General features: G+C 35.9%; 1 protein-coding gene across 3 annotated transcripts in view; it reads left to right on the forward strand.

Annotated features, from left to right (window-relative positions):
- Positions 1–14,906, forward strand: part of DCAF10 (DDB1 and CUL4 associated factor 10) — a 46,178-nt gene that overhangs the window by 717 nt on the left and 30,555 nt on the right. For all 3 annotated transcript variants that reach the window (XM_045882715.3, XM_045882717.3, XM_045882718.3), the window contains exon 2: positions 11,261–11,374. In XM_045882715.3, coding sequence (XP_045738671.1) covers positions 11,261–11,374 — 114 coding nt within the window. The remainder of the gene's footprint in view (positions 1–11,260; positions 11,375–14,906) is intronic.

Consider the following 14,906-nt stretch of genomic DNA (forward strand, 5'->3'; position numbering starts at 1 on the left):
GCCTGCAGGCACCCCGGCACTTTCTGAAGCGCTCTGTGGCTGTTGGAGGTCCCGGCCCAGCCCTTGGAGGTAGGCAGGCCCGGGACTCATTCGTGCACCTCGGGACGCGGAGCTCTGTGAAGCAGAAATGCCTAGGGCCCATCACCCGACCGGTCGGCCAGAGCCAGGCCGGAGCTAGGGTTCTCTGGTACACAGTACATGCCCGGCAAATACATTTTGAGTAAATACTCATTCTTTCCCTGTCATCCCAGGCTTGTGTTTTTCTCACCGAAGCGTCTGGCAAGGGTAGGAGTCTGCAGGTTCCGTGTACTCTGTGCCTGACTTGCCTTGAGGGTTGACAAGTGTGCTTTCCTTGGCTCCTGAAGGATACTAAGACGCGGCAGAGAGGTGTCTTATGATGGGGGCATTTGTGAACTCCCCCGGCTAGACTACATGCTTCTGTTACGGGTGTCCAGCCTTTTTCCTGGCGGATTAAATATTTCATGTTTGGTCTCGGTTTACTTTGCGTTATGGGGAATTTTCAAAATAATATGTATTTTTAGAACTTTGGTGAGTACACGAACAAGTTAAACAACAAAGGAAAAAATTTACACACAGTTCGACTCTGAGAAGACATAGTTAATATAACTCTTACCTGATCAAGGTCTTCGATTCTAGTCATTTGCTTAGTTCATTTATTCATTCCCTCATTCAGCAAATATTTGTTGAGCACTTGCTATGTTACAGATGCGGAGATTGCAGTGGTGAGCAAAACCAGCTAAATGGCACCACTGTTATTAAGCTTGGGACTTAATGGTTCAACTAGATTTTAATAACCATACTAAATATTTCTCATAATGTATATTTATAAATTGAGATAAAGGCTTGAAGGAACCGGTTGTACAACTAGGGTGTTTGAGATTTCCCTGAAGAAATGACATTTAACCAAGAACAGAAAAAATGAATAGAAGATGAATTAACCAAGATAGTGTGGGGGAGGGGATAGAAGTATTTCAGATGGAGGAAATGGTATGTCTAAGGACTTATGGTTGAAGGGCTACTATGTCATGTTAGAGAAGCTGAAAAATGATGGCTTAACAAAGCAAAATATTTTGCTAAAGAAAAACCTAAATTATGCTGAGAAAGGAGAAAAGTAGCAGAATCTGGAATCACGATGAGGAGGTACATCATACTCCATTTCACTGATGCATATGCATCTTCCTAATTACACTTGGTGCTAGGATCTCTGGGGTTTCTACTTACAGCAGTTTCGTGGAACCTGTAGCAGTGAATGTGCACCTGATTACAGGTAAGAGAGGAGAAGCTACTGAAGTTTATTCATTTAACCTCCCCACCCCAGTCCTCTCTCCAACAAAGCCCTGTTCCTAAAGCGTCTCCCAAAATACCAAGAATCTGTTCCTCGTAAACATTCGGTTCCTTTTTTCTCCATACCCCAACTCCTCTCCTCCCACCCTCCTGCCTATTCTGTCAGGCTTTCAGAAGTAGCTGTTTCTACTTTTTGGAAGTGAGATTTTAGGTGCATGTTGAGAGGGGTAGAATGAGTTATAAAGATGGAATTCCCATTGCCACTGCTATTAGAATGAGGAATAAATTACTGATAGTTCTGTTTGAATCCGGACAATATTGTCCCCTATAAACATTTTTGTAAAAAGTAGTTAGGTACTCTGGTACTTAAAATAGTTCAATACTGGGGTGCCTGGGTGGCTCAGTCGTTAAGCGTCTGCCTTCGGCTCAGGTCATGATCTCAGGGTCCTGGGATCGAGCCCCGCATCGAACTCCCTGCTCGGCAGGAGGCCTGCTTCTCCCTCTCCACTCCCCCTGCTTGTGTTCCCTCTCTCGCTGTATCTCTCTCTGTCAAATAAATACAAATCTTTAAAAAAAAAAAATAGTTCAATACTGTAAATAATAATAATTCAATGATGTTTAATTTGCAATTGATACATACTCATTCTAGAAAACCTAGGCAATAAATGAGCAAAAAGAAGCTAAACATCACTTATAATCCCAGAGATTGAATGGCTATCCAAGGAATTTTTTGTGTGTGTATGTTTATTTTATTTATTTATATTTTAAAGGTTTTTATTTATTTAATCTCTACACCCAATGTGGGGCTCGAACTCATGACCCCACGATCGAGTCACATGCTCTTCCAACTGAGCCAGCCAGGCGCCCCTACATATGTTTATTTTATTTTATTTTATTTTTTTAAGGTTTTTATTTATTTATTTGACAAAGAGACACAGCGAGAGAGAGAACACAAGCGGAGGGAGTGGGAGGGGGAAACAGGCTTCCCTCTGAGCAGGGAGCCCGATGTGGGGCTTGAACCCAGGACCCTGGGATCATGACCTGAGCTGAAGGCAGACGCCTAACGACTGAGCCACCCAGGTGCCCTGCATATGTTTATTTTAATATAAACATGAAATCATATTTTGTTGCCTGCTTTTTTTCATACAATATATTGTGAATTACCTATGTTAATGTATTTTTACATTATTTAACATTTTTCATTAGTTTAAATAAAACCTCTATAGACAAAATTTTTAGATTTATGTCCTCATGATAATTCTCTAGAATGAGTGAAAGGTTATGAAGATTTTGGATACCTATTATTAAACTGCCCTCTGTGAAGATTTTACTAATTCCTATCACACACATATGAAAGTGCCTGTCTCCCCATACTTTTTTTTTTTTTAAGATTATTTATTTATTTTGAGAGAGCGAGAATGAGAGAGAGAGAGAGAGAGAGTACATGAGTGGGGGAGGGTCAGAGGGAGAAGCAGGTTCCTCACTGAGCAGGGAGCCCGATGTGGGACTCGATCCCGGGACTCCGGGATCATGACCCGAGCCGAAGGCAGTCGCTTAACCAACTGAGCCACCCAGGCGCCCTGTCTCGCCATACTTTTGCCAACATTGCACATTGCCATTCTTTTTTATCTACGTCAAGGTGATAGGTGAAAATAGTTGTGTTATAATTTTTTATTATTCTTACTACATCTACTAATAGGCTCCAGATTTTTGTAGGACTTAATTTTATAGAAAAAAGACATCTGTGTTAAATGAGATAATTTCATATATCCTTCAGTTATATGGGTTAAATCAGCTTACTGGGTACCATTATCACTGTCATTTATAAGGACTTCTCAGTACAGAGAAGGAGAGGTGACACGGAAGGTAAGAATTAAAATTATGAATTTAATAGAGACCAGACTAGAAAAAATTTAGCACTAAAAATGAAAGGATACATGGAATAGAGGTAATTTCTAAAGAATTCCAAAAATATTATACAGTAACAGTTTTATCAGAACAAGTGTATCACCTCCTAAGATAACATTTTGAAAAATAAAATTTGATGTTAATAGATTAGATAATAATATGTGGGACTTTGTCAAGCTATCCTGTATGAAAACACATTAGGCACTGCTGTAGAGAGAAGTAGTGTATTGGAAAATAAGAAATGAAGAAATTATCTAGAATGGACACAAGAAAGATGCAGAGATTGAAAATATGAAGGAGGTTTAGTGACCTGGAGCATAGAGAGAAAAGGCATACTATGTATTTGGTCAGCTCCTGAAGAAAATGAGATAAATAATGGGGGGCAAATTTTTTTTTTTTTTTAAGAAATAATAGCTGAGAACTTGAAGAACTGAAGAAAATCAGCGCCATGATTTAAGATGCCCAGCAGACCCCAAGCAGGAATCCTTTCTAGACATACAGTGACTCCAGAACAACAAATATTAAAATCTTAAAAACTAGAGAAAAAGACCTTCAAAGGGGTAATTATGAGAGTGATAGCCAATTAGTCATCAATAATAGTGCAAATCAGAAGAAAGTGATTGTTTTCAGTATGCTGGGAAGAAAACTGCCAGTCTAGATGTCTATACCCATCAAAGATGGGTTCTTCATTTTTGTCAGGATTGAAGATTAAATAAATACACAAGCAAAGCCCAGTGAGTTTGCCACCAGACCTTCAATAATGGGATTCTACATTCAGAGAGAGGAGTTTTCAACTGGAAGGTCTGAGATGGTAGAAAGAATGAAGAACAAAGAAAGTGGGAAATATGTATGTGAAACTAAATCTAATTTCAGTTTTGTCTTTTGCAATTAACAAAGATGGAACTAAAATTGAAGAAAATAATTATGAAGGGATATTCTAAATTTGTTTTCTTTAGGGAGTATTTGACATATTAACTGTCGGTTTTAATGTTTGCGTATTAAAATTTGCAAGATTAAAAGATAAAGAATATATTATCTCCAGCCTACTAGAGGAAAAAATAATGGAACGAGAAAAAAATATTCCAAGAGAATACAAGAAAAGGAAAGAAAAAAAGTAGAAAAGGTATAATAAAAAAAAGCACAAAGAATGGCTGAAAATAAGTCCAAATATTATTAATTATAATAACTATAATAGTACTAAATGTTCAATAGGATAAACAAAAATATATCAAACATTCTAAACAAAAGCTGGTGAGCTATATTAAAATACAAACTAGGCTTTACGGCAAAAAAATTTACTAGAGATGGGTCACTTCATGCTGATAAAAGTTCACTTCACGTGGAAGATAAGATAGTTTTGAACTTGAATGAGTTTTAGATTTAAATATATGTATCAAAAACTGATAACGTCAAGGAGAAAATGGACAAATTTATCATAGAGGAAGATTTTAACGTTCATCATAGTATACCTCAGGCAGACATTGATAAATATAACATCAGTTAAAATCTTGCCCTGAAGGGCAGTATACTGCATTCAGGCCTGATACTCAGCTAGTACACATTCGTTCAGCTGTAGCAGTTGTTAATATATTGATACATGTCCATAGTGGTTGAATAGTTACTGCCCCAAGCACATTGAGTGTCTTCCATGGAACCTCCCAGAGTAACCTATTATATGACAACTATAGAGTTAAGAGCTGGCACTGCAAGCTGCCAACAAACATCTTTCTTGAGAGCTACAGCATCAGTGCTAATTGTTCCTTATCCATGCTAGATACCCTCCCCACCACAAAAAAAAATATATAGGCTAATGCCCAGTGACCATTTGGCTTCCCTTAGTGTGGGGCTGCCTGCCTTTCACAGGCACTCTCCTGGTCATTCTCACATAGTCATTTGTGAGAACTGCAGCCTCGGGAGATCCAGAGAGATGAACAGGGCAGTCCAATGGAAGTAATAACACTACTGCTGGCACCATCTAAACATTAACTCTTGGCATAGTGTGCACTCCCACGACAGAATAGAATCCATGGCAGATGAATGGGGCCTATAGGGATGATATATGGATGTCATCACTCCTGGGAGGGAGATCCCTAATTTTATCATTCCTATTGAATTTCACCATTATTTAGTGGGAAAAGTTTGCTAAAACCCACTAAATACCTGTCCATCATGGGTGTCAGTAACACTCATTTAAGATTTTCATTCGTCAGAGAAAGCATAAGCAGAGGGAGCAGCAGGCAGAGGGAGAAGCAGACTCCCCACTGAGCAAGGAGCCCAATGTGGGACTCGATTCCAGAACCCTGGGATCATGATCTGAGCCGAAGGCAGACGCTTAACTGACTGAGCCACCCAGGAATCCCAGCATTCGTTTTATTAATGAAAATGACCACCAGCATAAATCTCAGTAACCAGGAACATTTAGTTGAGGAAACAGAAGCAGAAAGGTCATTAAACACAAGATTTGTACCCTGGCTTATGCTCTTAACTGCTGTATTATATTACTTCTCATCTGGGCTGAAGGATTAGGTCTGATATAATTAAACATATATCAACATTTTTGTGGCTTAGTTATTCATATAATTGAATACATATTTAATATACAAAATTAACAGCAAGCATTATAAGTGTTAAAAAATGTTAATTATACTTACTTCAGCAAAAGCTAAAAAGAGGATTTAGGGGACGCCTGGGTGGCTCAGTTGGTTAAGCGACTGCCTTCGGCTCAGGTCATGATCCTGGAGTCCCTGGATCGAGTCCCTGGATCGAGTCCCGCATCGGGCTCCCTGCTCTGCAGGGAGTCTGCTTCTCCCTCTGACCCTCCCCCCTCTCATGTGCTCTCTCTCATTCTCTCTCTCAAATAAATAAATAAAATCTTTAAAAAAAAAAAAAAAGAGGATTTAGCTCCATGAACAATTCTGTTGATACCAAATAATTTTTTTACTTACAAAGACTCCAAGTTACTGACTACCAATTAATGCGGACATTCGTGGAGGCGCTTTATGCAATTACCTATGTCTGTTCATGGTGCAGACAAGGGCATCTGGGTCAAAGAAAAGATTATGGCTATAATTTCCAAAAGTTAATAAATAATGGAAATTAAGTTGATGAGCAACTTAATTAGAACCTTCACTTGGCATACATAATTATAGGTTAGTTTATTTTGAAAATGTTTTCAAATTTTTATTCGTATGTTAATTTATATTACTATTGAACGTTGAACATTTTTAAATATCACCCTTGACTATAGGTAACAGCTATCTCCTGCTTACTTTTTTTTACAAACAAAATGGAAGATTTACAAATTTTCACTTAAAAGGCCACATTTCAAAAGGTTATCATGGAAGTACAGTTTCTCAGTACAATGTGATCATTAGAAATGAATAACAAAAAGATAACTAGAAAAACTTCCATGTGTTTTCAAGTTGAGAAACATTTATAAATAACATGGGCCAAATAAGAAATGATAATGGAAGTTAGAAATATTTAACACTAAATGATAATGAAAGTACCCTATGTCTCAAAACTTGTAGGATATAAGTAAAACAGCACTTACTAGGAAAATTGTAGTCATTAATAAACTGGAAAGGAAGGGGCGCCTGGGTGGCTCAGTTGGTTAAGCGACTGCCTTCGGCTCGGGTCACGATCCTGGAGTCCCGGGATCGAGTCCCGCATCGGGCTCCCTGCTCGGCAGGGAGTCTGCTTCTCCCTTTGACTCTCTGTCTCTCATTCTGTCTCAAATAAATAAATAAAATCTTAAAAAAAAAAAATAAAAAATAAAAAAATAAACTGGAAAGGAAGACAAGGAAAATTAATGAGCTAAGTATCCATCTCAAGAAATAGAGAATAGTGAAGTGATCTGTAAATAATAGCAAAGTAAGTCTGAAGAAAGCAGAAGGAAGGAAATATAGTAACAGAGTAGAATTTCAATACAAATACTCAACAGAAAATTTTGTCTTTGAAAAGAAATAAAAATGAAAAACACATTGATGAAGAGAATCCCCAGGATACCTGGGTGGCTGTCAGTTGAGTGTTCTACTCTTGATTTCGGCTCAGGTCATAGTCTCGTGGTTGTGGGGAATCAAGTCCCACCTAGGGCTCTCAGTGCTGAATCTCCTTGTCCCTCCCCCTCTGCACCACTCCCTGCTCTCCTGCGCTCTCTCTCAATACATAAAATCTTAAAAAAAAAAAAGAATCCCCAACTAAACAATATTCAGATTGAAAAGGGAACATAACTTCAGATGCAAGAGGTAGAGATTTTAGCTTTCCAGAAGTAGTAAAGTAGGTGGTTTGGGCCAGCCCTTTAACAGACAATAATTAGAAAAGCTAGAAAAAATATAAAATATTTAATGTAAGATATAAAAAGCTTATGTTTGAAGAGACTGGAGAATTAAGGCAGTTAGTAAATTGCAGGGCCGAGATCTACAAAAGGAGGGAAGCCAGAAATGTGAGCCCACCATTTTAGCAACTGAATTAAGCAGTATGGTAGAAATGAAAAGTGTAGAAAATAAAATAATGTAAATCACTACATTAAGATACTGAAGGAAAAATATAGGGTAATTTCAGTAAATGTTGGAAAACCATTTTATGCAATTGAAAATAATGGAAAAAAAACCCCAGCAAATTTAAGTAGAACCTCCTTAATCCAATAATAGGAATCTACCCCCCCCAAAAAAGAAAAACAAAACAAATTCCACAGCAAACATTGTACTTAATGATGAAACGGTGAAGGTATTCTTGAAAATCAGGAATGAGAGGAGTGCCTGCTAATATTAACATTTCTATTTAACATTATACTGAAAGTCCTAGCTAGTGTAGTAACAAAGTATTAAAAAAAACAAAGCATTTGTTTGTACATGATATGATTATTGACAAAAAAACCCCTAAAATAACCTATAGATAAAAGTATTAAAATAGCAAGATTGATGGATAAATAATTTTAAAATCAATTGCATTTCTTACACCAACAACAAACAGCAAATTTTTAAAAAGAACATTTACAAAAGCATTAAAAAAGCGTCAGATACCCAGGAATAAATCTAAGAAGATAGACATGAACCATATGGAGAAAATCTCCATGGTAAATGGAAATACACCATGTATATAGATTGAAAGACTTTGTATTGTAATGATCTCAATTCTATGCAAACTTTTTTTTTTTTTTTTAAGATTTTATTTATTAGAGAGAGAGACCAAAGGAGCACAAGTAGAGGAATGGGCAGAGGGAAGAAGAAGAGGGTCAGGGACAAAGAGACTCCCCACTGAGCAGGGAGTCTCAGTCTGGCTTGATCTCAGGGTCCTGGGATCACGACCTGAGCCAGAGTCAGACACTTAACCCACTAAGCCACCCAGGTGCTCTGTATGCAAACTCTTCTATAGATTTATTATAGTCTCAAAATCCGTAGCTGGATTTGTATGTGTGTGTACATAACTTGATTAAGTTGATTCGAAATGTATAAGGATGTTTAAAGGTCCAAGAATTGCTAAGATACTCTTGCTAAGAAAATCTAAAATATGTGGGAAGGTAGACATGTTACTAATGGGATGATTCAGTATTGAATGATATAAATTCTACCGAATTAATTTGTAAAGTCAGTGCATCCCAGTAAAAATACAAGATTTTTTAGTAGGACCTGACATGCCATATCTAAAATTCATTGGAAGACAAAGCATATTATTAGCGCCCCCCCGCCGCCCCATTGAGAAAGCATATTAGCCCTTCAAAAAAAAGTTCATAAAGCAATGTTCATCTTGTTTTGCATATGTGAAACCTTTTAGAAATTAAAATAGTATGGTGATGTTGCATAGAATAAGATATAGAATCCAAAAACATAACATGATAAAGATCACATTTCAAACCAATGAGAAAAGTATAGGCTTTGATATTGGGACAAATGATACTCATTTTAAAAAGTTACAAATCAGGCCATGTACAAAAATAGATTGTATTAAAACAAAGCAATGACTATCAGTTTTATAAATCTCTTACAATGTTTAAGACTCTCCCAGAATCGCCAATTCATTTACTTTGTTTGTTTTAGAGAGGGAGAGTGTAGAGGGTGGTGAGGGAGGGTCAGAGGGAGAGGGAGAGAGAGAATTTTAAGGAGACTCCATGCCCAGCACAGAGGAGCCTGCTCCTCCTGCTGCGGATTCAATTTCACAACCCTGAGATTATGACCTGAGCCGAAAACAAGAGTTGGACACTTAACTGACTGAGCCACCAGCACCCGTGATTCATTTACTTTTTTGCACAAAAAGGAGTAAAGTTCATTCTATGACTCTTGTGAGTAACAAAAAGAAATGGCTGTTTATTTATCTTCTAAAATTACAAATATTAATTTGAATATTTTAACTCATGCTGATCAACTAGCACAAAAATCCTTCAGAACTAAATTTTTGAAGTCCAGATATTTCAAAAATGGGTTTATGCAGAGCAGACAGTGTTTAAAGGACAATTTCATGATTACTAAATATGGAAAATATTTCAATTTAGATTTTTTCCCTCTCCTACTTTATCTAAAAAGTTTGTTCTGAATAGAAACAAACTTTTGGCTATTTAAAATTCTATCCTGGGGCACCTGGCTGGCTCAGTTGGTAGAGCATGTGACTCTTGATCTTGGGGTTGTGAGTTCGAGCCACACATTGGGTATAGAGATTACTTAAAATTTTTTTTTTTTAATTCTGTCTCATTTTCATCTTAGATGTACAAATTCCATTTGTTATTGGAACTATAAATTGGGAAGGCCTGCAGTTTCCAAGACTCAGGATTTCATTTGCTAGATCTGAATCTGAAAGATCAGTGCCCACAGAAAACTAAGACTTAAATAAAAGACAGTTGATTTTCAGAAATCAAAATGGGGCTTATAAAAGGTTTATAATAATATAACTTTGTAATAGGAAGGGGCTGAAACAAGAGACAATACTAAAAACTGTAAAGGAAAAGATTAAGTTTGATTATATCTAACTGGTTTGGTAGGATATATGCCAAACTTTTTTCAGTACATTTTAATAGATACTGATAAATATATAATTTTGTCATATATGACCTTTTTTTCCTAAGTTGCCTCATCTATGCATGTTATTTTTACAACCAGCTTTTCTCATTTAAAAATATGTTTTGTGGGCGCCTGGGTGGCTCAGTCGGTTAAGCGACTGCCTTCGGCTCAGGTCATGATCCTGGAGTCCCGGGATCGAGTCCCGCATTGGGCTCCCTGCTCGGCAGGGAGCCTGCTTCTCCCTCTGACCCTCCCCCTTCTCATGTGCTCTCTCTCTCTCTCATTCTGTCTCAAATAAATAAATAAAATCTTTAAAAAAATAAATAAAAATAAAAATAAAAATATGTTTTGGGGGCGCCAGGGTGGCTCAGTTGGTTAGGTGTCTGGCTCTTGCTTTCTGCTTTCTCATGAGATAGAGCCCTGCCATTGGGCTCCACGCTGAGCATGGAGCCTGTTTGGGACTCTCTCCCTCTTCTCTGCTCCTCCCCATCCCCACCCCCCAGCACTCTCTTACACATGCTCACTCTCTCACTCTCTCTCTCTCTCTCTCAAAAAAAAAAAAAATGTTTTGGAGTTCTTTCATATCCATATGAAACTATCCCTATCTTTTTAAATGTTGCACCATATTGCAAAGTGTTACATACCATGGCTTATATAATCAATCGTTCCTTCTTTCATGTACATTTAGGTTACTTTTTGATTTCTCATTATGGTGAGGTGTATCTTTATATATGATTCTTTGTATTTATAAATGATTATTTCTTTAGATTAAATTCCCAGGAAAAATTGCTGAGTCAAAAGGTACACACATTTAAAAGTTTGGTAGATACGGGTACTCTCCAAACCTAAGCTGTATCAGTTTATGCTCCACCATAATGTTTGAGAGTACCATTTCCTACTATTGCCAAGAACAGATAGTTTCAATCTTGTAAATATTTGCTTCTAACATGGACAAAAAAAAGTTATTCATTACAGTTTGTGTAATTATAAATAAGTGAATATCAATAATAAGAGAATGCTAGAAAACTAAAGGGAAATATATCCTTTGCTTTCAGGTCAGTGCTGACTGTTGCTTGTGAACAGACTGAAGTTCTGCTTTTTGACCCTATATCTTCAAAGCACATAAAAACACTTTCTGAAGCTCATGAAGATTGTGTAAATAATATCAGGTTAGTATTTTAGTGAAATAGTGAAGTTTATTAGTGTGACACAAAATATTCTCATTTGGAAGTTAATGAAAATTTGTAATGTCTTGCCCAGCAGTGCTAGATACGTATTTGTGATTTGTGAATTTTATCCCTTATGAAACTTATTCCTTTAATTACAAAACTTGGTATTAACCATTTTGGATTATAATCTTTCTGAAATGTATTTTTTACTTCCATATGATTTTACCTTTTCTCTTCATAGATCAGGGTCATCATTATGAACCTCAGCCATGTATTATGATAGTCCTGCAATATCTTTGGGCTAATGATCTGTGTAGAATTATGGCAGTCCCATTGCTAAGCCTCTCTTACCCCTGTCCCCCAAATCCAAACTGTTGAGGGGAAAAAACACATATGCACAGAGAACTTCTTTCTAAAAGCATGTTGGAAGCACCTTAAATTCTCAATAATGTGGGAAGTAAATAACAGTTGAAAGCTTGGTGGATTAATATGCAGTCATTAAAATGATGGTCACAGGGACTACATATCAACATTGACAAATGCTTGGGGCAATATATGTTAAAATCATGATAAAAATTGTTACAAATATGACATGATGCAGAAGATAAGGAAATATTTTTCAATGCTAACATGGGGTGGGTTAGAATGAATGGATGATGAGTAATTTTCTGTTTTTTAAACATTATGTAATAAGATTATATTCATTTTATACTGAATCCTTTAAATGTTCAAAAAAAAGAAATAGGGAAATTACTTCTAGTTATGGTGACATTGAATTTTGGTGTAACCTCTATGCTCCAAACACATAGAATGACAGATTAAATAGCACAAAAGATACAGCCATGCTTTGAAACAACATAAACATTTTTGTGAGCCATAAATGGAACACAGACACAAGCTGTTATAGGCTTAAAACCACAAACCCAACTGGGTTTTGAGTCTGGTACTGACGTGTAGTGGTTTTAGTTCCTGTCAAGAATCAAAAGTACTAAAGTGCTTCATATGAGGCAGGAACCAGAGCCAAAAGTACTACACAATGCATTGGCTAGAATGCCTGTCCCATTTGTGAAAGGCTGAAAAAAAGGGAAAAGCTATTCACTACCTGAGGCCATGGATTTTGGCTGATTAAGACACACCCTCATGGCCAGGAATTCAATGAAGCCATTACTGAGTCAGTGATTGAATATTTATGTGTGATAGCTCCAATCTCATCATGAAACTGAAGGCCTTAATGTCATTATAAGGCCTAATTGTGGATTGGGGTTCAGAAATCCAAGTGGGGGCAATTATAAAACCATTAAATAGGAAAGAGAGGAAAAAATAATTAAAAACCTTTCTTACTTAAAATAAGCCTATAACCAAAATTCTAAGACTCATGAAGACATCTAATATTAATATCATAACAAATTCAGCAACTAAAACAAGCATATTTTCTGGATGAAATTAATTTTATGGAGTAGTCCAACAAAGACTTTATTTTTAAAAATAAATTATTTATTTTTTTTTGACTAGGTAATACATGCACGTGGTACAAAATTCAAAGGTACAAAAGGGTAAACAGTGAAAAGTAAGTCTGTCTCCCACCTCTGTCCCCTAGCCACCCAGTTCCCCTCCCCAGAGGCAACCACTATACCAATTTCTTGCTATCCTTTTTGAGATAGTCTACGCATGTACAAGCATATACACACACACATACATACACTTTTATATAAATGGTAGCATCTACACACACAATTATATACCTTGGCTTTTCCATTTAATAACATATTTAGAGATCATTCCATATTAGTACCTATGGATGATCTTACTCTTTTTAACGGCTGCATAGTATTCCATTGATTGGAAGAAACTTTAAAGCATTTTTAGGATGCTCAAAGAAATAAGTTAATTGATACTTTCCATTTAAAGAGAACTCAAAATTATGAAACAGAAGAAACGCAACAAGAGCAGGTTAATGTGGAAAAGAACCAACTACAACTCTTAGAAATTAAAAATGTACTTAGTATATAAAAAACTTAAAAGATGGGATAAATTTTATCCTTTACACCGCTGATGAGAGAATTAATGGGTTCGAAAATACTAAGAGTACTTAAAAGACATAGGGGATTAACTGAGAGTGTCCAGTATATATATAATAAGAATTACAGAAAAAGAAGATGCAGAGATTGGTGGAGAACTAATTTTTGAAGACACAAAGGTGGAGAATTTTTAGCATTAAAGAAGGTCCTGAATCCTCGAATCAAAAGTAGACCCTAGAGTGTCAGGTAGGTTAAATAAAGATAAATATACATTTAGACAGATTGTAGTAAGACTTTAGAATATCAAAGGAAAAGAGAAAATCTTAAAAGCCACCAAAGTTAGAAGGCAGATTATCTACAGAGGTATAATTCAACATTATAACAGAAGGTTTCTCATCAGCAACAGTTGATGCTAGGAGATTATGAAGTAGTAGCTTAAATACTAAGGGAAAATAATGCCCAGTGCCATATCATATCCAGGTAAACTGTTATTACATAATGAAGAATTTAATTAGGTGAAATGATAAATGTTATTAATTATTAATAGCAGAAAGATAATTAGGTTTTTGGGGGGAGTACATTTAAAACAGTTAAAACTAAAGTCTAGGTTTATTTTCTGGTAGTAACATTAAAAGGGAAAAAATATGAAATTAATTTTTAGTAATGTTTTATTTACCCCAATAGGACTAAAATATCATTTCAACATGTAATCATTAAAAAATTTATTGAGATATTTTAGTTTCATTTTTTAATGTTAAATTTTCAAAATCCAGTGTTTTAACACTTAGAGCACAACCCAGTTCAGACTGGCCACATATCAAGGATTGAAAAGCCACATGTAGCTAATGGCTACCAAACTGGACAGTGTAGCTTTAAATAGTAACAACAAATAGGTTGTGTGTAATACGGTAAGGTTCGTGTCATGTTCAGGAAGAAGATAGAAATATTAAGTAATTTCAGACTCTTTCAGAACAATATATAATTAAATATATACAATGAAAAAAATACTAAATTAAAGATAACTAAAATAGTATACATACAAAGTATAGCTAGCTTCCAAAACAGAAGTGGGAGAGGGAATATTGAAAACATGATCAGTTCAGTGGAAGATGGGAAAGCTTAAAAAAGTAAAAAAATAAATAAAACAAAGGAAAGGGATGATAAGTAGAAAACAAGAAGTAGAAATAGACCCAGTATATGAGTAGTTCACAGTAAGTATAAATGAATTGATCTTTATTAAAAGACATGGAGACAGCAATTTGAATAAAAACCACAATCATCTGTATATTCATTATAGAGATACCAAAACTAAAACTGCCCAAAAATGGGAAAAGAAAACTAATGTAGATTATCATTATTGGACAGATGGAAGACTAAAGGCTTTAATAAGGATAAAGTGAAACAGTACATATTAATAAAAGGAAAAATCAACTAAGAACATAAAATAATGATGAACTTTTGTATTTAACTTGAAATTTGTATATTTAAAATAAACCCCAAAAAACCAAAAACAA

This window comes from Mirounga angustirostris, unplaced genomic scaffold (genome assembly GCF_029215605.1).
Source record: "Mirounga angustirostris isolate CCGP_5_RB_7025 unplaced genomic scaffold, mMirAng1.0.hap1 SCAF_15, whole genome shotgun sequence".
NCBI classification, from domain to species: Eukaryota; Metazoa; Chordata; class Mammalia; order Carnivora; family Phocidae; genus Mirounga; species Mirounga angustirostris.